The sequence below is a fragment of the Drosophila elegans genome, unplaced genomic scaffold (assembly GCF_018152505.1).
Source record: "Drosophila elegans isolate 14027-0461.03 unplaced genomic scaffold, ASM1815250v1 contig_814, whole genome shotgun sequence".
Classification (NCBI taxonomy): Eukaryota; Metazoa; Arthropoda; class Insecta; order Diptera; family Drosophilidae; genus Drosophila; species Drosophila elegans.
Window position 1 is genome coordinate 17391510 of NW_024546167.1, and position 24208 is coordinate 17415717.

Here is a 24208-nt window from a genome sequence, read left to right on the forward strand (position 1 = left end):
TTTGCAGGATGATGGTCCTGTTCTGTCCTTCTCCCTCTGTTTGGGTTATACAATCCTTGGTGTGTGTGTGTGTGTGTGTGCGGGTGTGTTTGTCGAAGTCAACAATCAATTGAATCGATTTCATTTTACAAATTGCGTTGAATTTTGTGGTGCAGCCACCACCAGCTGCAATTGACGGGGAAGCCAGTGGCAACAATAACGTGCCCTGGCTGGTTTACTCCATATATCTACAGATATATATATATCTCAGACCGATCCACCCGAAACACCCATCTACCCACACACTTGTGGGCATGCAGATTGAAAGCACACTTCCTCAGACAGACTGACTTTGATGGTCAATTGCAACGCGCAACAGCTTCTAATTGGAAGGTAACTTCGTGAGGGATAACCAAATAGTCAAATAACCAAAGATGTACAGCCAAGATACTGTACAGACTCAATGGCCAAATATCGATTGGCTTTTTCCTTTGTGCAGAAAACATGCAAAAATAGGTCCTACTAAGCTGGCTCAATTTCCGTTTCATTGGCCTGGCTTTGCCTATTTCACAAATTCAATAAAACACTTTACAAAATGGTATTTGGTTTTTTTGTATTTGAGGATATATATTATAAAGAAAATTAAGATTATATTTGGTAACTTTAGATTTTATAATGTATTTTGTTATTTTACTATTTATACAATTTAGGTACTTAACGTTTTTATATTACTTGAAGATTCATTTGGTTTAAAAAAAAAGTTTTTGCGCCCAAAATATAGTTAAGCAAAGTAAGATAATGCACAAAATAGTATTTGATTGTATTTATATTTAAAATAAATATTTTGTTGCTTATCTTAATTTATAATTAAAATAAAAAATAATGTCAAGTCATATAGACAGCTTTTTAATCAAAATATGTTGAGTCGGGAAAATTATTTGGAATATTTGTGAACTTATGTTTTAAATTTGATATTGTTACTTACCTATAACAAGATGTAAAGTACTTAACGTTTTTAAATTAGTATATATTGATTTGTTTGCAAAATGTTTCAGAGTGTATTTTGCAGAAGCCCGTAAACCCATTTGTCATACACGAAATTGCAATTTAGACCCTAGCCCACATAATGCCCGTGCTTAAATCGATTATAGACCATTACAGGCGACGCCTACGCAGTGCGCAATTAATATGCTTTTTGGATTTGGGGTTTCGTTTCGGGGTTTTGTGTATTTCGAACAGGAATAGGAATAGGAATAGGAATTGGACTAGGAATGGGAATGCGAATGGAATTGAAAGTGGGGCCTTGGGACCGCGGTACTGCATCTGCAATTTGGTGCTGCTGTAATTAAAAGTTGTGGCGCCAACTGTGGCCAGGATAAGGGTTTAACCGGAATGGGTCGAATTGGAGGCGTTTGGGGGGCGTAACCACCTCCGCAGGCCACTCATTCTAATTCAAATTGAAGTGGCGTTTTTGTGTTGTGCAAGTAATTAGAACATAAAGTGGAATCGAAGCGCCACGGCCAAGCCAAATTACATTTGCCGGAGTCAGTCAGCGATGGACAATCGGAGATAAGTGCAGGCAGGCATGAAATATAGCAAATAAAGCTTTGGGGCGGATGGGTTTTTCTCCATTTTTTTTTCGGTTGTGGTTGTTGGTGGGTGCACTCGAATAAAATGTCGCCGGCACGCAATGTTTTCATTTAGCTAATAGTCATTAGGCAAGCGACGAGTAACAATTCGAATAATTACAATTCCTTTGCGGCTGGGAATTGGAGGGGTAATGGGTTTCGGTTCTGGGATTTGGGGACGGGTCGTATAATCATTTTGTGCTTCCTAATGTTTTTATTTCTGTTGGAAAATTGATTAAAACGTACAAGGTAGGCGATAAGATCCCTAGAGGCATTTGTAGTTGTACAAATTTAGCGATCAAAAAGATATTTTTAGTCATTATTTTTTCCGAAAGATAATTGTCAATTCCCTGAACTGGAAACAAATTCTTTAAATTTTGTTCCATAAAAGTTGTATAACTTTATCGCATTAGTTTGGCTAAGGAAAGTCTTTAATCCGATTTTACAAATTGATTTTGTTGATTTGCGTTTATATAATTTTATTTAAAAAGATATTTGCTGGGCTTTATTATTAAGTTTGTTAAGAAAATACTCTTTCAAACAAATTGTTCTTTTGTTAAACATTCGTAATTATATATGGAAAAGATATTTTTAATCAACACGTTTCTAGCTAAGCCAAGAAACAATTACGAAGACTTTTGAAAGTTCTTTGTATAAGTAACAAGTGACAAAAATAATTTTTGATAATTTTTGGCAAACATAAAATCCTTATCCTCAACCAGAGATCTTTTTCTGTCCAAAAACTTTATCGTTTTCGGTTGGCTTTGGAAAGTCTTCAATCCGATTGACACATTAATAAATGTGTTGCCAATGCCACTGACAGTTTTTCCTCGATTCTAGCCATCGCCTGCGAAACAGAGTGTTAAGTGCATTGGAAACTTTTTCCACTCGTCCTTTGGCTCTTTTCCTGACTTCCTTTTTCCCCCTCTTTTTTTAAGTATTTTTATGGACTCCTTTCTTTTTCCTGTGTGCACTGCTGCCACGCATGGTCATCATGAGGGAGTCCCCGCAACTTAAATTGAATCCCCCCCGATACCCCTCTCTCGAGGGAACTTGGCAACTTTGCTGGCTGTCGTTTCTGCTGAAGGTGTTCATGCGTGCCAAGAAATCAATAGAAAAAGTTTGAAATTACAAAATTGGAAAGAAAACAAATAGTGGTAGGAACGAGCAAAATAAACAAACAAATGGACGGGTAGGAGGATACATACTCCTCCAAGGAGCAGGCCTTGGATGCCGGCAGGATGTTGGCATTGGCCAGCCCCAAAGGCAAACAAATCCTCTGACTCTGACAAATGCTGAAAAGTTTAACTGCAACTTTTTATGCGCCGTTCCCCCTTTTTTTTATTATTCGACTGCAGTGCGTGGAGTGGCCCGAGCTAAGGGATTATCAACATGGATGTACTTGGAATGGTTTTGCTGGAAAGGGACTTCATCACATGGCCACATAAAGACTTTTTCGCCGAACAATGGTCGCGTGAAAATGTTGGCTTAAAAGGATCAAAGGAGGTGAGAAAATATTTTTGGATACACATATATATTCTCGCAAGTAATTTCAGTGCTTTTTATAAATATAATGTGTATACAACTTCAATTCGTTTCAAAATTTAAATGTAAATAGTCTACGAATTTACTTCTAATTTCCAAATCCTATTGACTTCTATACCACACGCCCTTATTAAATTTTATTTTTATTTACTTTTCCACAAAACTAATAAAGTGTAAATTTTCGAAAGATTTAGTAAAAGAGGATAGCATAGCTCTGAGAAACTCAAAGTCCTACAGAGGCCTACTCTTCAATTTCACGATGGCAATCCATTAGCATTGGAAAGCTGACGCCCGGAGAGCCGCATTAATGTCACGATGGTCACTGCTGATGTCACATCTGTCTCCGGGCATCGCGAGCCTGGAATCCTGACACACCCATAAATTACGCCATCGCTGGTGTTTAATGCCTGCAACATTTTGTTGCAGAAACAGCATCCTCACCCAATTTCCCGCCGTTTTCACCCATCAGAAGTCGTGATTTATGTCCGTCGAGTGCAACGAAATAAAATTGGTTGCATAAGAGGCGAATATTGACGCGATCGCTGGCCAAGTGGGTGATTTATAGGCCGTTTATCGGTGATTCAACTGTAATGCTAGTTGCAATTTCGGGCAGTTGTCTAATCCCATGGCAATAGCTACTTTTTTGGACATTCACAGACAAAAATCAGTATATGCGAACTTGAAGAGTGGGTAATTTAAATAAACTTCCTTAAGAGCCGAAAAGTAAATATTAAGAAGTAGAAAAACAAAAGTGGTAAAAAAACCCCATTTGCAAACTTATTTTTAGGGTTTTTTTTAAATGATGTAACTGGGTGTCATAAACTGAGAGCCTTAAAACAGAGGTTTCCGTAAAACATTTGCCTTTTTTCACTAATTTCCCCAAGGCATTTCCCCAGCATAACTAAAACCTCCATCCGATCCCAGTGCGTGCATGTAGGTGTTTCTCGTAAAAAGTTTCCTTTTTTATTCGGTAATCCTGTGGCGGCGGTGGTTGAAAATGGAGCTCTGGAGAAGGGTGAAATAGGGATTGTCAGAGCTCCTAATTGCAACTTTAGTTGTCAATTGGCGGGATACACGATGCTCCTGGTGGCGACGCCATCAATACCCAAGCTCAAGCGGCCAAATCGATACACCAACACGTGGATGCTTTGCTTTCAATCACAACGTTGCGTATCCGCCACGTTGGCGGATATCTGTCACTCAACGAGAAGCCACCGGCTTATTCACGCTCCACCACGGATATTCTTGGCTTACCCCGTGGATTTGCAGTCATTTCATATCTCAAGTGGCAAAGTGGCAGAGGTTTACCTTTTTTCGTAACGAAAAACGACTTGGCCTCAGAACGACTTTCAGATAAAAATGCATAATTAAACAGTCGAGGAACGAGAACGCAGCTGATGTTGGCCTCGACCATTCCGGCATAAATTCGCAGCCACCGCATCATAATGTCCGCAAATCCTGGACCTTTGCAATTTTAATAAGCACTCGAGAATGAAAAGGAGTCACCTGGCGAGCCCGTCTTTAAGGAATTTTAATGGGCTTTTGGCTGGGGCCGAACGAACGTTGTACGTTGCCGCAGTTTACCCTTTGCATATTTAATGCCTGAATTTTAATGAAAATTAAATCGAAATGCTTGTCGCCCGGCCACCGACACCTGGTGGTCCGTCGTCTACGCATCTGCGATTTATATTTAATCCTTTTTTGGCCACTCTGGAGCGACTCGACCCCTGACCCTCCCCCCTTTGCAGCTGCATATGCCACTGGTTCTGGCCCCAAACAAATGGCAAATGGCCACGGGCGGCAAATAAAACATGGCCCACTGATTGATGACTTTGACTTTTGGCCATAATTTATCATAGATACCAGCCAGCCAGCCAGCGGCCATTGTTTGGCTCTTGTCAATGCCGGCGAGAAAAACAGCAGATTCAGCAAGTACACTTGGGAAAAATTTCCAAGAAAATTATTAAGAGTGCAACTTTAACAGCGTGAAATCTACAAAATAAAGTTTATAGAAATTAAAGTAGGTAGTATGTGAGTATTTGGTTGATAAATTCTGTATTCATTGGCCAAGCTACATTGTAATGGGCTAAAATGTCAAAAAAAATATTTAAAACCATTATTAAAAAATAAATTAACAAATATTATTCTTTTCATTATTTTTTCCAGGTGTATTCTAGAACACATAGCCGGCGGCAACAGATGAGGCTCATTCCGTTGAAAAATGTGCATAAAAGTGTCATAAGCGAGTAGAGCCTGAGAAGACGAGCAGTCGAGGCCGAAAAACTAATTGCAGCAAATAATAAAAACTAATAGGCTGTCGAAAAACGGCAACTAAACCAGGCCACGCCCCCAAGCCGCCGCCCCCCAAGACCATGAAAAATGACAGCGTGGAAAACTGCAAGGATCATCATCATGAATCATCATCAGAGTCGTCACACGCAAACAGAAAACAGAGAAAACAGAGAGCAGCAAACAGTGAGACAGTCGGAAGGAGCGACTCAGAAGATGTGAGGAAGTTAATGTCCTGTCAGGAAGTCGCTGCCTCGTTGCGCCCTTAAACGTCACAAATTGCGGCATGGAATGTTTTTGGGGGAGGGGGAGTGGGGTGGCAAATGGGGGAGTGACACGGGGGTTACAAGCACATTATCTTCCTGGCCTCCAACCCCCTCCACCCACCAAAGTATTTCCCCCTACAAGGATGTGAATATATTTCACAGCTTCAGGTGGAGGAGGAAAAAAAAAGGGGAGAGAGACAGGTGTCCTGAGACAGGCGCGTTCATTTGAGACGCTCACATGTCAAAAGTTTTCCCCACAAAAGTTCTCAGTGCGACAGGAAAACTTTTAAATAAAAGAAAAAAACGAAAATATGTTGGTTTTTCACTGCCTGTACAATTTTATTGGTTTTTATATAAATCAATTACATTTCTATCATCGTTATGAGATTGATCATTTTTATGCTTATTTTTTACTATTGCATAAATTGATAACTAATTTCTAATAGCAAAATTTTTTAGTGCTGTGGATTTTTAAAATTTAAATTGTCTTATCATATGAATTCACAAATTTATGAAGAGAATTTTAATTACGGTGCATATAAATTATCATTTTCATTAATAGTAAAATTTTGCCCGACCTTCTCGTTGATTTTCAAGAGGCGTCTCTTTAAAGGTTCAAGGGCTAATTGCAGAGTTCAAAGACGGTTTTTAAAGCCTGACTGTTTCCGGAGCATCATGTATCCACGACAGCCGAATTTTCCTTTGTAATTATTGACATTTCACGGTTCCGATCACCGCAAGTGGGCGAGCCACTCAATTGACGATACTTTGTCATGTGCGGCCAATTAGCAATGGCAACTGCCACGTCTGGCAGACAAACAGAACCGGCTGGATGGCATAGAAATCCGGGAAAAACGCTGGCAACGCAGCTCTAAAAAACCATTGACTCAGACCTCAACTAAGCAACGAACAATGCAGTGCATTTTTGCAGCAATCTGTGCTCATTTTTATGAGTTCTGTTGACGACTCCCTTCCCTTCACTTCGCCAAACCAAAGCAAACCAAACGACAGCCTGACGGACTGCTGTTCAAATGGGAAATAGAGACATGTTGGCTTTTCTGCTTCCGATTCGCAGCAGTTGACGTTTCATATATATGTGAAGGATGCACTGGAAATAAATTATAAATCAGGAGTATTTTCGTGTTTATTGTATTTCTAGTTTCAAGAATTATCATATCTTAAACACCAATTTAAAAATCGTTGTGGGCTTTAAATAAAACAAAAAATATATATTTCTTAAATGTAAATTTTGTAAATTTATTCTGTTCACTTTTAAAAATTCTACTACAGCGTTTGTCACTTTTAACCATTCTTGGACATGATATTTAAACATTTAAAATTAAAACTTCATGACAAGGTATTTTATTTTTTTAACCATTTTGAAACATATGAATGATTACTTATTATTTTTAAGTTCTATATTGATAATCAGAAATGTTTTTTTTCATTCCAAAGAATATTTTTAATAATCCCAACTATAATTTTTTTCGAGTGGAGCTTTTGTCATTGTTGCGCAAACAAATACAGAGCCACCCACATTCAGGCAGATGGCTCACTGGGCGAACAAGAGCAGGCCACATATGCTAATACACGGAGGCAGTCGACCATGGCATGTGTAGTAGCCCTACTAACATCGCTCCCACCCACTCAAATCCAAGCCGGTCACGTCAACTAATCCCTGGGAAATTGTTCGAGCAACGCAGTGAAAGTTTGCCGAAAAAGCAACTGCACAATTATTAGGCATTAGGATGGGATTTAAATGTTTCCAGCTCTACCAGCACAGGCTAATCGCCTCCTTGCTGAGTGATCCCGGATTGATGGCCTCCATCTTGCGCATTCCGTTGCTGTCCACCACGTATACCTCAAAGTTCCGCTGGTTGATGATCAGACGCCTCTGGATCTCCAGGACGCACTTCCTCATCAAGGAGTAGGCCTCCGCTTGGATGAGCTGCGAGTGCCAGAATCTCTGCAGGATGCTGCCGCAGAACATGCTGCCCCATCCGTGGCCCGCATGATTGATGGGCTGAGCGGCGCCATAGGAGTCGATGTAGTGGAGGTCAGGACCCTCGACGGCATCGAATCCTGCCAGCAGCATTGCCACCTGGTACCGTGTGTTCGTCCTTATGTAATCCGCCAGTGTTTTCCGGGTGAAATGGGCCGCTGCCTTGGCACTCAGGTGATAACCGTTGGCAACCTTGTACAGGTGCAGGTTCTTCGATATATAGTCCGTGAACTGCAGCGTATCGCCGCCATCGCCCACTGTGGCCATTATGTTGAAGTTCGAGAGGCGGTGAATTTTTGACTGATCTAAATGTTAAGTGAGTTTATGTCAATATAAATCAAATTCTTTTGACTGATAATTAAATAAAATAAATAATTAAGTTTGAAGCTCAGCTAAAACCATGTTTATTTTGTGTGTTAGTGTCTTAACATTTTTTCTTGAAACAAGGCGTGCATTTTAAGCTTTATTAATCGCTATCTTTAATCCAAATCCCATATAGTTACCATCCTTCATAAAAATTAGGGACTTGGCCTGCATCGTATCCGATGCGAGCATCACAAAGTCGGGTCCCTTGATCCCCAGAATAGTTTCCATTGCCATGGTTACAATAAATTTTATTTAAGTGATATTTCCACCGTGTGTATGTGCGTGTGTTTATTGTGGCTACTTATGTACTGTGTGCTACTACTTGATTTATTGAAATTTGAGTAAAATAACCCAGCTACTGTTTAAGTTTTAGGAACCCTGACTATCTCTGTCGGTCATCAGGGTGAAAAAGGAGTAGGCTCCCTTCCAGCAGGCCACAAAGGTGCTTAGGTGGATTGGAACTAGATCGCCGGCAAGAAGGAGCTGCTGCCTCTTGGTCCGCTCCCCCAGGATCAGCATGTTTCCTCGGTAGACGGCACTCTGATCCACCCAGTTGCTACAGAAAACCGCATAGTGGAGCTCTGCGAAGCTCTCCTTCACCATGGTGCCATAATAGCACAGTGGATAGGTCTCCACGGTGAAGACCAATAGAAAACACACGTAGTAAACGCGTTCCGCCAAAGTTTGCACATAGAAAACTAAGCCAAAACTGGCCACTGCAATATTAATCCCAGTCACGAAGAACTGCACCAGCATGGGATAGGAAATAAAGGAGTGGATCACCTCCAATAAGCTATTAGGGATATAAATAGTAATTAAAAAATAAAGATAAATATAAAGTATATACCGATAGAGTGTGTTCTGATCCTTGATGCAGTTAAGCAAATCCTCCTCATTTTCCTTAAGACTCTTCGAACCATATCCAATGTTTGAGATACGCAGAATCAGTAACTGGCATTGTTCGGAAACCAGACACAATGCTGAAGGTGGAAACGAGTCCCCAGCATAATTCACCAGGACTTGAAAGAAAATACCAATTTCCTCGAGTAACAACGACCAAATGTAGGCAGTCATCGATTTTTTCCAGTCGAAGGGAAGTCGCATGGGTAATGGCAAACTTCTCTCCTTCTTGAAAACAAACGAAATCCCTATGTTCATTATAACAAATAAATAGATAACCATGAACAGCTTGGACATCCATTGCAGTTTACGGGTCATCTTTTGATGGCGGACTAACTGATCCTCCCCAGAAAGTCGAGCATCCAGTTGCGCAATTAATTCCTGAATCTCAACCAATTTCGTCAGTTGGGTCACGTAGATCGAGAACTTTAAGAACGTGGCCAGCGATGTGACCGTCAGACTGAAGTTTATGTTGTTATCCATCGGATTTTCATTGCTGAACAGCGACATCATCAGCAAAGTCGTTGGAAAAAATACAAACATGTTTAACACCATGGCCCAACTCCAGTATTTTCCCTCGCTGAGATCAAAGGCGCCAGCGATTCTCCAAGCCAACACCTGTTTACGAAAGTAGTCGATTCTTGGGGTTCCGCTGAGTTCCATTTCGTCTTCCCGATTTTCCTTCACTGATTTACCCCTGTCAGGTGGTAACCCATTTTATAGCACCTTTCTGTGCCATTTGGACAATTTGCCAGGGGTTATTAACTGGCAAATTAAATCATTATCGTGCTTTGCAAGGCCGATTTTTTATCGACAGTACCGAGCCATAGCCAAAACTTGGGAAAAAGGACACCTTTTTTGGGGTGAATTCGTTAAACACTTTTTATAATTATTCTATTATATGCAGCTGCTGATAACTCTTAAAATTATGTCGTTCTTTGTAATACACTACCACTTAAATGGCTAAAATTTTAATTGGGTTAATAAGAAACGTAGGAAAATGGCTTTATTAACTTGAGGTAATATTTGGTAGTTTATGTTTATTTTATTGTTGAAGGATTGCCCATAGTTGCCCCTTTGAATCAAATATGAACACTTCATTCATTTCAAATTACATATGGTGGTTTAATTTAAATATTAGAAAAATAAAAAATATAACAAAGTTACTGATTAACAACTTCATGCTTTATCTTCGTGGTGAAGGATTGCCCATAATTTCGGCTTTCAAGGACTGCTGGTTGATATGATCCAGCTTTGTAATGCCCTCTCGGCTAATCATGAAGACATCGAAGTTGCGCAAATTGATCACGAGTCTTTTATGGATTTCAGACACACATTTTTCGATGATATTGTAGACGGCCCTCCGGTCCAACTGAGGCTTGTATAACTCCTCCAAAATGGGTGTGCAAAACTTAATGCCCGATCCGTGGCCACCAAAGTTTATGGGAACCGAGGAACCATACTGATCGATGTAGTGCAACTCCGGACCACCAGACGGATCATATCCGGCAACTAAAAGTGCCACTTCGTAACTCACTTTACTCCTGTGATAGGCGGACAAATTGGTCCGAGTAAAGTGAACCGCTCCGCGAATGGTGAGATCATAGCCATTGGCCACTTTGTAGAGCTCCAGATTACGGTGAATAAAGTCCGAGAACTGCAGCGAATCGCCACCGTGTCCTACAGCCGCCAGCATAGAGTAGTCCGTCAGGCGGTAGATCTTTGAGTTGTCTATACATAAATTCCCCTTAAGATAACTCTTTAAATAACTTAGTAGCCACTCACTATCATCCAGTAACATCACCGACTTCACTTTCATGGTATCCGAGGCCAGCATGACGAAATCCGAACCCTTAATGCCCAAAATCGTTTCCATTTTAAATATATCTTAAATATGTTAGATGTGAGATTTTCTATTAAATATTTAGTTTACTTGAGTACCCGATCCCCAGGCCTTCTTTATAATTTAACTCTTAATAACCGATTTTAATGGAGTTTTTAAGGAGTTTTTACTAATCGAAAGTTTAACTAATCGAAAATACCAATAATTACAAATGATAAAATACAATTTCACCACCTTTACAATTACAGAAAATCCATCAATTATTGAAATTATAACAACTTACTTAAAAACAAGTATTCTTGAATTACCAATGTACTCTTCGTACCATATAACATCACGCATCTGTCGCATTCTCATTGCATTTAAAATGTTCGGGGGTCGTAAGTATCCTGCGTGTCCTGTCACCAAAGTCCTTCCCACTTCGCCGCGCCATCGACCAAAAACAAGCCACCCAACCAATCTCGTCTGCGTCCATTTCCGTTTGGCTTGTGCCACCATTGGGGGCACTTAAAAAGCACTTAGTTGTGTTTCATTGAAATAATTTTCAGCATTTCCGCACTTGAACACGATTTTCATTATCCGCTAGCTGCATTTTACTATACCCCCATTGTCTGCATTTTTAATGTGATGGAAATTCGCGCCATTCTGAATAATTATCGCATCTATTTGTGAAATGGAAATATTTCCGCAATTAAAAACATATTTTCTAGCACACTTCAAGTAATGACGACCATTCCATCCTCATCCTCATTCAGATTCTCATTGCCGTTCGCACATCCTTTGTGTTTGCCATTTCAGGCATTTATCCTGCAATTAAATGAGCGAGCTGCAAACTGTGAAGCAAGCAAAAGTTAATGCCGTTTTTTGGGATTATAAAATGGATCGCTGGTCGCGGGACTTAACTTGATTTCAGGTACTTGAAGGAATCTAGGCTGAAGGTCTCATTTTGGCTATCACACAATTACATATATTGTAGAACATCGCCCTACGTAACAAAAAGCTACACTGGTATAAAATGAAGTAAGTTCAAGTATTTTGTAATCAATTAAATATTTGTCTCTATGATTTTCATCTTTTGCAGATTTTAGTTATCTTAAAATGTTTCATTTGACTATTTTCGGAATTGAATCATATTCAACTTAAACAAGGTGCATTTAAGTCAAATGGGAACTATTTAAAATCTAATATATTTCACATTTATTAAAATATTTTAATAATAAATAAAGCAATTTAATATGAATAGTATTTTATGATTTGATTTAACATATTTTTTAAATTCAATAGTCAGATATTTATATTTACAACTGCATTTTTTTATTCAGTGTAGATTCTATAGAACAAAATATATGTATTATTTATTAAAATTTAATAGAACCCTTTGGCAATACCATGAATTTGTTTTAAAATAGTAACAGAACTCAAAAATTGAAAAGTCGAATTTCCCTTCTGGCCAACTCAACTATTTTATGAAAACGAATTGATAATCAATTTAAGCCTACATATTTGAAAAGAGTATCAAATGAAAAAATAAAAACATAATAAACTGACATAAACAAACAATCGATATGAATTAAATTTGCAGTTGAATTCCAGACGTTTGGGGGAGCATGAGTTCCGGGGCTGGTGAAAATGACATTTACGATGACGGACCGGAGCTTAATCCGATTTGAGAGCACCAAGAATGAGGACGAATGGAATCGGACATTAGTATTTTTCAATGTCGATATTTCAGGGCGAGTGTGCTGTGACCGCCAAAACGAGATTACGACGCCAAGGACCTTGGACTGCAATGAAAAGCGTGAGTTGATTAACGACATTTCCCAAGCGTCTACTAACTCGAATGTACAAATACTAAAGCAGGACGAAATCCCGGCGGAGGGTTGGATATTCCAATTACGGAAAGTGCGATGTCATTTGGGTCACCAAATAATTTCTATGCTCATACTCATGATGATTTCGATCACGGGCTTTATAAGCGACGCAGAAGAGTTAATTCTGCCTATTTCGACAATCTTAGGCACTTTCATTATAGAACTTTTAAGGCTAGAAGGGGTATTGGTGAAATAGAATCAGTTTCCCCATACCGCTCAAGGAATTACGCGGATTTTCATTTCTCTCCAGACTACGAAAGTGAAAGGGTATATGAAAATGAATATCCTGATGAATACTACGAGGAAGCGGAATTTGAACCCTGCCGTAGGATCGACTTAGCCTCTGAATGTTCTGAAGAAGAGGAAGCTCCTAGACATTACCATAAGCCAAATACGTATTTCAAATATGAAAGTCCCTATACTACAAGACATCGAAAATCTCACATACCAGAACCTTATGAAAGATATCATCGTCATCCCAAAGAATCTTATCATATTTATAAAAGAGATTATAGAGATCCACAATCAAGAAGTTACGAGTATAGACCAATAAGAATGCACAGACAAACTTCAGGATCTTTGCCACCCGAATATGCTTTAAATTATAATACTCAAGACTACAAAGAATATAAAAATAGGAATATATATCCCGTACCCCGTGGGCCAGTGCATATTTATGAAGAAAATTACGAAGAGCAACCAACTAAAAACTACCAAAACCAATATGCGCAATCAAATCATTACGATTACCCAGAGTATTACGAACAAAGGAAACCTTTTCCAAAACCACAAGCTAAGTACGAAAGATTTGTAAATCAATCCTCCTACAAGGATTTAACCGATTTTTCAAACTATCCTTCAAAAATGAAATATAAAAGATGTGAAATAAATTACCAACCAGAGAAAATTCCACCTAGAAAAAGTTATAATCACCATGCGGAGACTAAAGAAGCTGCTATTGAAGACGATAGAATATCCAAAGTTAATTTAGGTCTTGCTCCGCCCAAAAATTATGAGCTGCATTTTAATGAGCCAGGCGAAAGATTTTATAAACAAAATACTTCTCAAATAGCCTCTGGAAAAAGATACATTCATTTTACAGAAGAAATTCCTCTTAGAAAAAACCTTATTAACATCCAAAATGAAGTCCTCAGTCCGCAGATGAGCTTAAAAACTGAACCTCCTAAATATTTGGATAAATCTGATCGTCACAAAAATCGGAGTTATCGTAAATGTTTAGCTGATCGTAAGAAGTCTGTAGACTTTGTTCAGTTTAAGGATTTAAATGTGGGCTCTGAGATTCCACATAGAATTCGTAAAAGCGCCAAAACACAATCGTCAATTTTTTTCACTATTGAAATACCCTACAAGAAAAAGGAGCACAGGCCAAAAAGTGATTATATACCAAAAAGATCGTATTCGGGCTTTGAAACTTTAGCTAGTGACTTAAACTCAAATCTCAAAACAAAAGAGCAAACATGTCATTTAGATGGCGATTGTACAACGCATAAGTTACTTACACCAGAACCATCTTATTATGATGTTGAACATAATAGGAAATGCAAGACGCTGAGGCAAAAAATGTCGAAAATTCTTAAAAAGTCTAAAACTTGCTTGAAAAGATCGAAGAGTTTTAACAACAATTCTTGTTATCACAAAGAAAAGCCCGACTCTGCTTTAAACTCACCGAAGACAAGTAAGCAATCTTTGGAGGCGGAAAATAAAAACGTTCCTTCGAACGAAAATGTATTCCAAAAAGATTTATCCAGGATGGGAAATGGATGCCATTATCCCACAGTTTTCAGGGGAAAAAGCAACCAGCTGCCCGAAAATGATAATGAGATTTACCATAAATACTCCATGTACAACGTATTGAGCTCGACCAACCACCGCTCGAAGGTAAATAACAATGACTATGATCGTGGATTAAGTAAACGAACAAGTCAATATTTCAGACCCATTGGTGATCTGTACCATGGGAATGGGAATTCCTGTAAAGTATCAAATCGGGAGTCCAGTGGAAATTGCAGTCCTCGTAAAAGTGATGGCAATCCAATCAAACCAAGTCAAATAAATGTCTGCCTTACGATTCAAGCAACAGATTTTAGTTTAACTGGCAGCCCTAGGATTGTATCATCCAAAGTTATAAGAGGTCATGGTTTATCCAGCAAAAGTAATGATCTTATAGAAAAAACAGACTCAAATTTGGAGGATGAAATAGGTATATCACCCAATCTTTCTTTATCGACACGATCTAGCGATAGCACATTGCGTGGAGGTCATGAAAATACGTTTAAGAATGTCAGAAATCCTGAAAATACTTTTTTCTCCACATCGAACAGTTCGGAAAGTATTTCTTCTAGAAATCAAAGAACTGGGACATCTGAAAATTATATCTTTAATAGAGAAAGCATTGAAGCCATTTCAAAGCCACCAGATTTAAACATAAGTAGACCTCCGCAAAACTTTTGCCCCCGCCATCTTAACAGCATCAAATGGAGCTTAACACAAAAGGAACCCAATAGAATAGAATACAATAGTTTCCGATCTTATGGACCTGGATTATGCCATCCAAATAAAATTGAAATGTTTTCCAGACCACCGACCTTATTCCAAAGCGATATAAACAAGAGTTCAAGTTTAAACGAAACGACTTTTCCCAAAAGGGTTATCTTAAAAACAAATAGTTCCAGAAGTTTAATAAGCGGATCATCGCTTTACTCAAAGGAAAATCAGGATACAGGCCGTAAAAGTGAATGCCAAAAATCTCAGAGTCACAATTTTCCAATTAACAATGACAGAAAAATTGAAGTTCCTCCGAGGAAAATTAGCAGTCTACCGGAATTTGCTCTAAAAATGTCACCCAAAAGTTCGAAATCAAAGATAAGTAAAAGCTCAAGTGGTTCTTCGCAAAGTAATAATACCAGAAATAAAAGCCGAAGTCTACAGAAAATACAACTTACCTCCAATCCCGATCCTAATCCAAAGTGTAGTACCCAGAGTACTGAGGATCTGGCGCCCAAGCAGTCTGGTATCCGAGGGAATCTTTGCTGCCCAAAATTTATAATCGATTGGGATGAGGAATCCTCCTGCCGAAGGAGTTTTGTGGAGGAACTGAAACGGGAGCTAATGGAGAGCTTCAGAACCGAAGAGCGAATTCAGTCTCAAAGGCCTTTTCTTCGACCTACTCCGCACATAAAGATATTTCCCTATGTTCCCGAAAGTACTATAAGCCAACCCAGTCCGAATTTCAATCCAAATCTATTTCACCGGCCAAAATCTGTAGTCTGCTGGGCACCTTTCTCTAAGCCACAGACTTATTTATTAAATTGATTATTAGTTAGGGACCTTGTTTCCAAGGGACTGTGTCTTAGAGCTAGTCCTCAGCACATTGACAGTAAGCTATAGGAACAGTTCAATAATAATTATTAAAATCTTGTTTTTTCATTTAAAACAAATAATAAATCGCAAAAGCTCAATAAAAAAAAATACAATAAAATAAAAAAAATTAAGACATAAGCTTTTGTTCATCCGAAAGAGATAAAACGATTGGAACCGATATGGTAAGAATACCACGCGTGGTCAATATGGCTGATATTTTCGATTTATCCACATTCTCTGGCATAAAAATTTCTATTTTGATATCCATATCGTTTTTATAGGCTTGAAGATAAACGTGGCCATCTTTAAGCCGGATGGCAATGTTCTCCACTGGAAAATCTTTCAAATTGAACTCCCAGGCTAAGAACTTCGCGGCTTCCGATTGTTTTTTAGATGCTTTCTGATCCTTAGTACTTTTAATATTATTTAAAATTCTGACGCACTCGTAAACATCTCGTTCCAGTTGGTTAACTCTTAAATCGTATTCGGGACGCATTAATATAAACTCCTGGGAAATTGTTGAATTGTTTAGATCGTTTTTTGCTGCCGACATTTTGATATTTTCTTTCTTCTATAGGTTAAATATTTTGAATATGTCCACAAAAGCAAAGGTAAGCTTGATACCTACAATTTAAATTTGAAACTTCAAAAGATGTGAACCGTGTGAACATGATAAAAAAAAGTTGAAAAGCTTTAAAGGCCTTGTAAAAGAATTCAATTTCTGTGTGATAGCAACTTTATGTATTTTTTTTTGTTTAACAAACATTTTTGACAGCATTTATACTTAAAATCATTTGTATAATTGCTATTCTCTAATTATTCGTTTTTATTTATTTATTAATTTATGGTAATCGAACAGCCACAAAAAGCTAGACAGTGTGACAGGCCCCAATCGTAAATAAATTTATCGATAACATAAGCCACTACAACGCTGTGGTGCGGTAGAAAAGTTAAATTTCCAAGAATTAAAAGTGGTTTGTTTTTAGTTTTCCAAGCAGAATGAGCGATGAGCAGCCGATGGACGTGGATCTGGGCCTCTCGTTCAGCATCCGGGACTACGTGGTGAACCAGAAGATGGGCTCCGGCTCCTTTGGGGACATCTACCAGGCCAGGCATCGCCAGACGGGGCTCCTGGTGGCCTTGAAGATCGAGCAAAGTAATGCGAGCAGCAGGCAGTTGTGCTTCGAGTATCAGCTGTATAACATACTGCGCCATGGCACTGGCATTCCAAGGGTCTACCATTTCCAAGCGGCCAGGACGTACAATGTGCTGGTAATGGAGCTACTGGGTCCCTCGCTGGAGGATCTCTTCAACGTTTGCGAACGGAGATTCTCCCTGAAAACGGTGCTCATGCTGGCGGAGCAGATGATTGAACGGGTGGAGTTCCTCCACTCCCATAAGTTTCTTCATCGCGACATCAAGCCCGACAACTTCCTGATGGGCAGAGGCGACACCAGGAATCGTGTATACCTAATAGATCTGGGTCTGGCCAAGCGATACTGGAATGTGGTGGAGAACAAGCATGTACGGCACATGATGGGCAGCCGCTTGACTGGCACTGCGCGCTACGCCTCCATAAATGCCCTGACTGGAGGAGAACAATCCAGGCGGGACGACCTGGAGTCGCTGGGCTATGTCATCATGTACTTTCTAAGGGGCAGCCTGCCCTGGCAGGGTCTCAAAGCCAACTCCAAGATGCAGAAGCACGAGATGATTGCCGAGATGAAGATGTCCACGCGGCTGGACGACCTGTGCCTTGGTTATCCGGAGGAGCTCTTCCACTTCATTGAATACAGCCGTGCCTTGGGCTTCGAGGAGCAGCCCAACTACCAGGCCATCAGGCGATCCTTTTTGGATCTACTCCACAGTCTGAAGATCACCAACGACAAGATATACGACTGGGACACACTTACCCATAAGAAGGAGCAGCTGACCCAGGAGAAACTCGAGGAGGAGGAGGAGGGGGAAGTCGAAACACGAATAGAAATAGAAATGCTGTAGCCATGGCCTGTCAGAAATGCCAATTTAAAATACACAATCTGCCTGCTACCAAAATGAGTCCAATTAACAAAGCTGGGATTTGTGCAACGTTTGCATTCTGGGGGCAGATTCGGGTGGAGGAGAGATTCTCGAGCAGCAGCTGGCAGCAATGTCCGTCAGAACGGGTAGAATGGCAGCAAAAGTCAATGGGGTGCTGCTGCTCCTTCTGCTGCTGCACAGTTTCAGCATCAGCAGGGCTGGCATCTGGGCATCTAGCAAGTTTTGAACAAATGAAAACGTAGCAAATGACAGCATCCAATTTACGTTTGCAATTAAACTGACACCGAACAGACACTTGATTTAGTCGACAGGCAAAACCCTCGAACTTGGCTTCACACATCCACCCACAATTCCCTGGAGCATGTGGAAATGTCGATTTCTGGACGTGGCTAGACGAAGTTTGCTGGCCAGCAGATTTATGAATATGGAAATATGTATACCAAATGGCTCTTTTATTTGCCTGTTTACGTGGCAGCAAATTTGACCAGCTTCCCATTAGCAGGGATATGGATCCACAGATAGGATTAACACTGCCTTGCGGCACCTGAACATGTTAGTGCAGTCGGCCATCCTTTTGGTTTTATCTTCGATTTTTCCAGATCTGTTTTAAAAACAGTTCTAATTTTGTTGGTACTTTTACGAAAATAAGTTAAAATTCCTTTCTGATTTAAATTTCAAGGAGAGGAAGACTAGTACTTTTACGAAAATAAGTTAAAATCCTTTTATGATTTAAATTTCAAGGAGAGGAAGACTAGATCAGTACGTTTTGCACAAAGGTTTCAAGTTTGAAACTCAAAATATTTATGTATTTTTTTCTTTTCTTAGACAGGTTATAAGTGGGTTTGAAGTTATTGTCATAATTCATTATGGACTAAACTAAATGTGCATTTTTCCTATTATGTATGTATCAAAGTGTTTTATGGTTACTGCTGATACTTTTGGAAATAAAAGGTTTTAGGTATTTATGTTAAAACTTTTATAAATATGACCTATTTTTATTGAGAGTTCTGGAGTTATCAATAAATATTTTATAAATACTGCCGACACTCTCATATTTTTTAATGACAAAAAATTAACATATACTTTAAGCATTCACATTAGAAACTCAAGTGCGGAATAGTTGTGTGTAATTTCCTGACTTATCTTCAGTGCTAGGTGTGAATTTTGCGGTGTTAATGAGTCATAGCTACACATATAGTGTATCAGTGGACTGGACAAAACGGTGGGCACCAACGCAAGGGAAATATTAATGCGGACTCCTTATCAAAATTGGCAGCAATCAGCACGCTCGCTTAGCACCTCGTCCATCGAGTGTGGGAAAACCCCCTATCCCAGCACTTTCCCCCACCATCAATCCTGAGTAGAGTGTGGAGCATTCTGTTTTTCGGGGAGCAGCAGTCAAGTGCCAGGCGAGCTAAAAGCCCCATCAAGGCCAAGTGGCGTGTCAATCGGCCATTAACATGGGTCAGGGCGCTCTCTGTGCCGCCGATAAATAAAAACAAACACCTAGATGGAGGTAGTCCATCCCATACCCACACCCACCGGCCCTCAATTACGCACTTCGAAAACATGCCAAAGGATGAATAAATATGCGAGTCCTAAATGAAGCCGAAACTGATTGAAGAACTCAAAGGGAAGAGTGCTCGGAATGGAAATCTCCACTCTCTGTGGCTGCGGCTTAAAAGAAGTTCTTTCATTAAAAAATTAAATGCGGCAACACTTGGGAATTTGTGAGAAAATTGCTCATTAAAAGTTTTCACCTGGAGAGGCGCTCAAGGCGAATCTCGACACTAATTTTCTTTTCATGTAATTATGTGCAGCACAACTGAAGAAGTGGCTCATAAAAAAAAAACGTGCTCTTTTATTTTTCGCCCGACAATTGTGCCTCTACTTGCATTTTTCCCTGCAAGTTTTCCAACCCGACAAGGAAAGCTTGGGGTTGGTAATGCAAAGGACACAACTTTTTCTGTGACGTGTGTGTGTGTCTCTTGTTTCACTCTCCTCAAATGTAAGTGCTGTGTATATCCAACCATAGTCGCAAATATTAGCCATCTTCATTGGGCATTCGCTTTGCACTTGCCAACTGGTAAATTCAATTGATTTTCATTTTGCATTCCCTGGTGGACTTCAGTCGCCTCGACTGCATCCGCATCAAAGTTTAATATTGGAAAAATAATGTGCACAAATTGAACTTATAAATAAATCAAATCAAAATATTCTGTACTACGGGAGAAGGACGAGCGCTTGGCTTCGAAGCGCATATTGCGTTTGAAATTGAGTTACATTTAAATATTTGCCCATTTGCAATCGCAAACGCTCTAAGAAATGCACGTGGAGGTCCAAAGTCCCAGCTGCTCTGACTAAAGCATTTCGAGTACTTTTATCCTCGTAGTTAGGGTTGATTGTTTTTCACCAATATCCTGAGACTGAAAGTGTACACTTTATAAATGTGTTTTCTTGGCTAGATACATTTATTTTATTTTAAATCAACGGGAATTCCATTTGATTTAATACAAAATGTGGATTTTCTCACAAATACTAAATTGGTAAATGAAAAAATAATTTTCACAGAATGGCAAGCTTTAAAGGAATATAAATTCTCAGAATATTGTTTTGATTTAGTAAAAATTTTAACAAGAACAAAAACTTTTTCACTGAAAAGAAAAAAAATATATAAAATTATATGCTTTGTTCTTATTTTCCCTCATAGTATATATGGCAATTTTGATCAGATTCTGCACTTAAGCTGTGTTGTATTTATTTTAAGCCCTAATCCCTCGTCGTGTTTGGCCAAATGCTTAATTGCATTAATTTATATCAAATAATTTCAATTTCCTTTCGTGCATCGAGTGCCCAACAGGGCGTATAATTGATTTGACTTCCGCGAATGCCTCCGAAAATGGCGCCGCCAATAAATCTCGGACAACACAATGCCGTTCACCATTGTGAACTTAAAATTATACGGATTAGATCAGGAATAAATTTGCATGAAACTGCATTTACATTTGCCACAAACTGAAATCTTCAATGGCAAGCGAAAAGCGTTTCATTTTGCACAACAGGACTACCTGAATATAGAACAACTTGCCGAATGCTTGCGGTGATTAATTATCTACATGAAAGCGTGCAATTTACAGCTTACCTTAAGCTCGCCTCCCGATCTGCCACGCCCCCCGCTGTTGTTGTATTTATGGAGTGTTTAGTTGTCTGGGGCTCGAGATTGGAGCCCCGGATAAACTGGGAAAGTTACAGCGAAACTGATTTCCATAGCGCACTTTATCTAAATTAAAATCAAAAACTCTGCCGTTGGCCGGGGCCATTCATTCGGCACGCCAATCGAGCCCTGAACTGGAAGTTAGTGGGGGTATACATATATAGTACATATATAGGGCACAAGGATATGTGGCCACCTTACCAACCAAAAACCTCTTAAAAGTTTGGTGATTGTAAAAAAGGTTCTGTTAAGTATGTTTGCTCATAGTTGCTTTTTTGTTAATTAGTTTTGTATTTTATTTATTTTTATTCAGGATTCAAAAGTATAATTTGAAATATATATAAAAACAATAAATTTCTTAAGCTTTCAACTTTAAAATAATAAAAATATCTTTTCCCTTTTTGTAAACTGACTAGTTTTTAGTGTATTTATTAAGCCAACTAATAAACCCTGAAACTCGATTTTGATTTCCCTTTGGTTTAATTAACAAGATGATCGAATCTGATATTTTTAATGGAATTCATTTCGGGGTTGAGAGCATGTCAAACCGCCACGGCTTACCTCGGGCTTGACCCCAGCTGACTGAGATGATGTCACGATCTGGGTCAGCCCAACTGAACCCCATTCAGCCCATCTAAGCCCAACTGCCCCACCCCCATCCCAATGCGGCCTCCATTTCAGTTTGTCAATGTCACCGGGAGTCAGCGGCTGTGCGTTGTTGTCTGCAGGTAAATGGTGTGTATTTCAATTTAGCTGCGAATAAATTGCCAACAATAAAGCAGAGGAAAATGTGTAATTTGTTGGGGTCGTTTGTTCCCAGTGTCATAGTCATATCTGCCGGATTGTATCTCTCTTTCTGTGGCTCTGCGTCTGCGGCTGAGCGATGAGATTCTTATTTTAATTTTGATTATGTGCTTTCTTCCTTTCCGGCCACGCATTCTCGGCAGATTTGTATCTGTTAGTTACATTTACAAATTGCTTAACGCATTTATCCACCCCCGAGGATTGGATTCTAGAATAGAGTTCTTTGGGGTGCATATATCCCCACCCTTAGCACTATGTTTTATATAAGGCTTTTAGAAACACATTAACAGCACGTTATTTCAGGAAATTAACTACAAATATTATTAATATTTTTTCCACAGATGTTTTGATTAATATCAGAAAATCTATTTTCGTCTTTTGATTTACAACAAATAATGATTCATAAATAATTCGCTTTTTTGTTTTATGGCTACTATAAGATCCCTTTCGATAAAATGGTTTATAGTATTTTTATATTTTTGCCACTAATAAAATCGATTTAGATATGAAGCCATTCTGTATTGACAAATTTGTGTATATTCATATTCTATGGTTACAAATTTTATAGTCTACACAAGTGCCCAATAGCTTTCCCTTAAGTGCCCAGAAATTGCAATTTCAGAGCGGATAATACACCATCCATCCATCCTTTTGTAGCCAAAGCCTAATAAGATCATTTGCCGGAATGCATTACGGGGAAGTCCCCAAAGGTTGTGAAGGTTAATGTCCTTTTGCAAAATGGGTCTGAGAGGACATCATCACCAGGTTGGAGAGCCGTAAGTCTTAAGTCGGCTTTACAATGGCCAACTTGTGGGCCATTAGCAAAAATGAAAACAAGGCCATCAGCCCAGTCTTGCTCTACACCCACTCACACAAACACACAAAGGTGATGCTGCGAAACGCTTATTAAAACAACACTTTAGTCCTGTGACAGGATGTGACGACACATCCTGGGGGTGCCCAATCCCAAGCCCAATTCCAAGCCAGGGGTAATTTAGATTGCGTCTGCCGACGGGTCATAGCCATAGACACAGACCCAGTTGACATGGAGGTTAAACGGATTAGGCCAGGGATATCGCTTTCAGCCAAGTGGCGGAGGTTATGCACCTGGCACCGCTTTTCGGGCCAAGTAATTGCCAAATATTGAGACACCAACGTGGGGGTAAACCAGCTCCCATTTCCACTACCGCTTCCATTTCCACTTCCGCTTCCGACACGAAATTGAATTATTAATGCCGTTGTCATCGGGTTTGGGGGCGTTGAAATTCTGCCGCGAAAAATAGAATGTGTTTGCCCGTGAACCACAATTAAGTTGTCAGTCCAAAGTCGGGGTCAAAAGCCTGGGCGTTGACTTTTGGCTTTGATTGCAGCCGAAGGAGTGGCCAGGCACAGGTCCCCACAGGATATTTGCCACCTGGGCGTTGGTTTAATGGACGTGACAACCCCTTTTGGCCAGCACTTAACTCTATATTTGTAGGCCTTTTTGTTTAGCATTCCCTGAAACCATTCGTTTTGTATAAATGATTAAAATGTATAGCTATATAATTTAAACCATATGGTGCCTTCTTTTTTGTTTTCTTTATTCATGGTTGTCTACTTAGTCGGCTACTTATTTATTAGCGTTTTTTTTGTAACCAAAGGCATTTTTTAAATTAGTATTTGTAAATAATTAAAAATATATATTAATAAGCTCAATTTGTGTTTGCTTTTTGTTTTATTCTGTTAGGAAATAAAGAGTTTTGAAGTCATTTATTTATATGTTTTATATTTGGATTCAAATATGTTGCTGTATAAAAAAAATAATTTTGTACACATATTTTATTATGAAAATTACGATTTTTCTTATTTTATTTGTATGCAAAATAATAAGTTTAATATGAGACCGATGAATACTGATTAAAACCTTTCAATTTTTTACACACATTTCAAAATGGAAATGTATATTAGCCTGTCGATAATTTTCATATTTTATTTCACGATATTAAAATATAAACCCACACTGATGAGTTCTTGGATATGGTAGCAACTAATACTGGCATTGTCATTTCATTAAAAATGCAAATTTCTGGAGAGCCGAAGG

General features: G+C 39.1%; 6 protein-coding genes across 7 annotated transcripts; 2 read left to right on the forward strand and 4 right to left on the reverse strand.

Annotated features, from left to right (window-relative positions):
• Nucleotides 1-7113: 7113 nt before the first annotated feature.
• On the reverse strand, nt 7114-8401 carry LOC108148061 (probable proteasome subunit beta type-2). Its single transcript, XM_017274914.2, has 2 exons — nt 8213-8401; nt 7114-8014 (listed from the first exon to the last, which is right to left on the reverse strand). Exons 1-2 carry the CDS (start codon nt 8307-8309, stop codon nt 7479-7481), a joined length of 633 nt encoding a protein of 210 aa, XP_017130403.1. The 5' UTR covers nt 8310-8401; the 3' UTR covers nt 7114-7478.
• A 43-nt stretch (nt 8402-8444) lies between these two features.
• LOC108147758 (odorant receptor 23a) lies at nt 8445-9638 on the reverse strand. The gene is made up of 2 exons (XM_017274489.1): nt 8923-9638; nt 8445-8868 (listed from the first exon to the last, which is right to left on the reverse strand). Exons 1-2 carry the CDS (start codon nt 9636-9638, stop codon nt 8445-8447), a joined length of 1140 nt encoding a protein of 379 aa, XP_017129978.1.
• Nucleotides 9639-10079: 441 nt separating this feature from the next.
• LOC108148060 (probable proteasome subunit beta type-2) lies at nt 10080-10921 on the reverse strand. The gene is made up of 2 exons (XM_017274913.2): nt 10761-10921; nt 10080-10706 (listed from the first exon to the last, which is right to left on the reverse strand). The coding sequence occupies exons 1-2, from the start codon at nt 10849-10851 to the stop codon at nt 10162-10164; spliced, it is 636 nt and encodes a 211-aa protein (XP_017130402.1). The 5' UTR covers nt 10852-10921; the 3' UTR covers nt 10080-10161.
• A 1409-nt stretch (nt 10922-12330) lies between these two features.
• LOC108147759 lies at nt 12331-16095 on the forward strand. 2 transcript variants are annotated; one of them, XM_041710432.1, is made up of 2 exons: nt 12331-12616; nt 12676-16095. In XM_041710432.1, exons 1-2 carry the CDS (start codon nt 12448-12450, stop codon nt 16020-16022), a joined length of 3516 nt encoding a protein of 1171 aa, XP_041566366.1. In that variant the 5' UTR covers nt 12331-12447; the 3' UTR covers nt 16023-16095. The 2 variants fall into 2 exon arrangements, with proteins under 2 accessions (XP_041566366.1, XP_041566367.1); XM_041710433.1 differs by having other exon boundaries at nt 12679-16095.
• A 102-nt stretch (nt 16096-16197) lies between these two features.
• On the reverse strand, nt 16198-16635 carry LOC108147760. Its single transcript, XM_017274491.2, has one exon. It carries the CDS (start codon nt 16621-16623, stop codon nt 16198-16200), a length of 426 nt encoding a protein of 141 aa, XP_017129980.1. The 5' UTR covers nt 16624-16635.
• Nucleotides 16636-16884: 249 nt separating this feature from the next.
• LOC108148059 (casein kinase 1-like protein 12) lies at nt 16885-18773 on the forward strand. Its single transcript, XM_017274912.2, has one exon. The coding sequence runs from the start codon at nt 17070-17072 to the stop codon at nt 18069-18071; it is 1002 nt and encodes a 333-aa protein (XP_017130401.1). The 5' UTR covers nt 16885-17069; the 3' UTR covers nt 18072-18773.
• The last annotated feature ends 5435 nt before the right edge of the window (nt 18774-24208 follow it).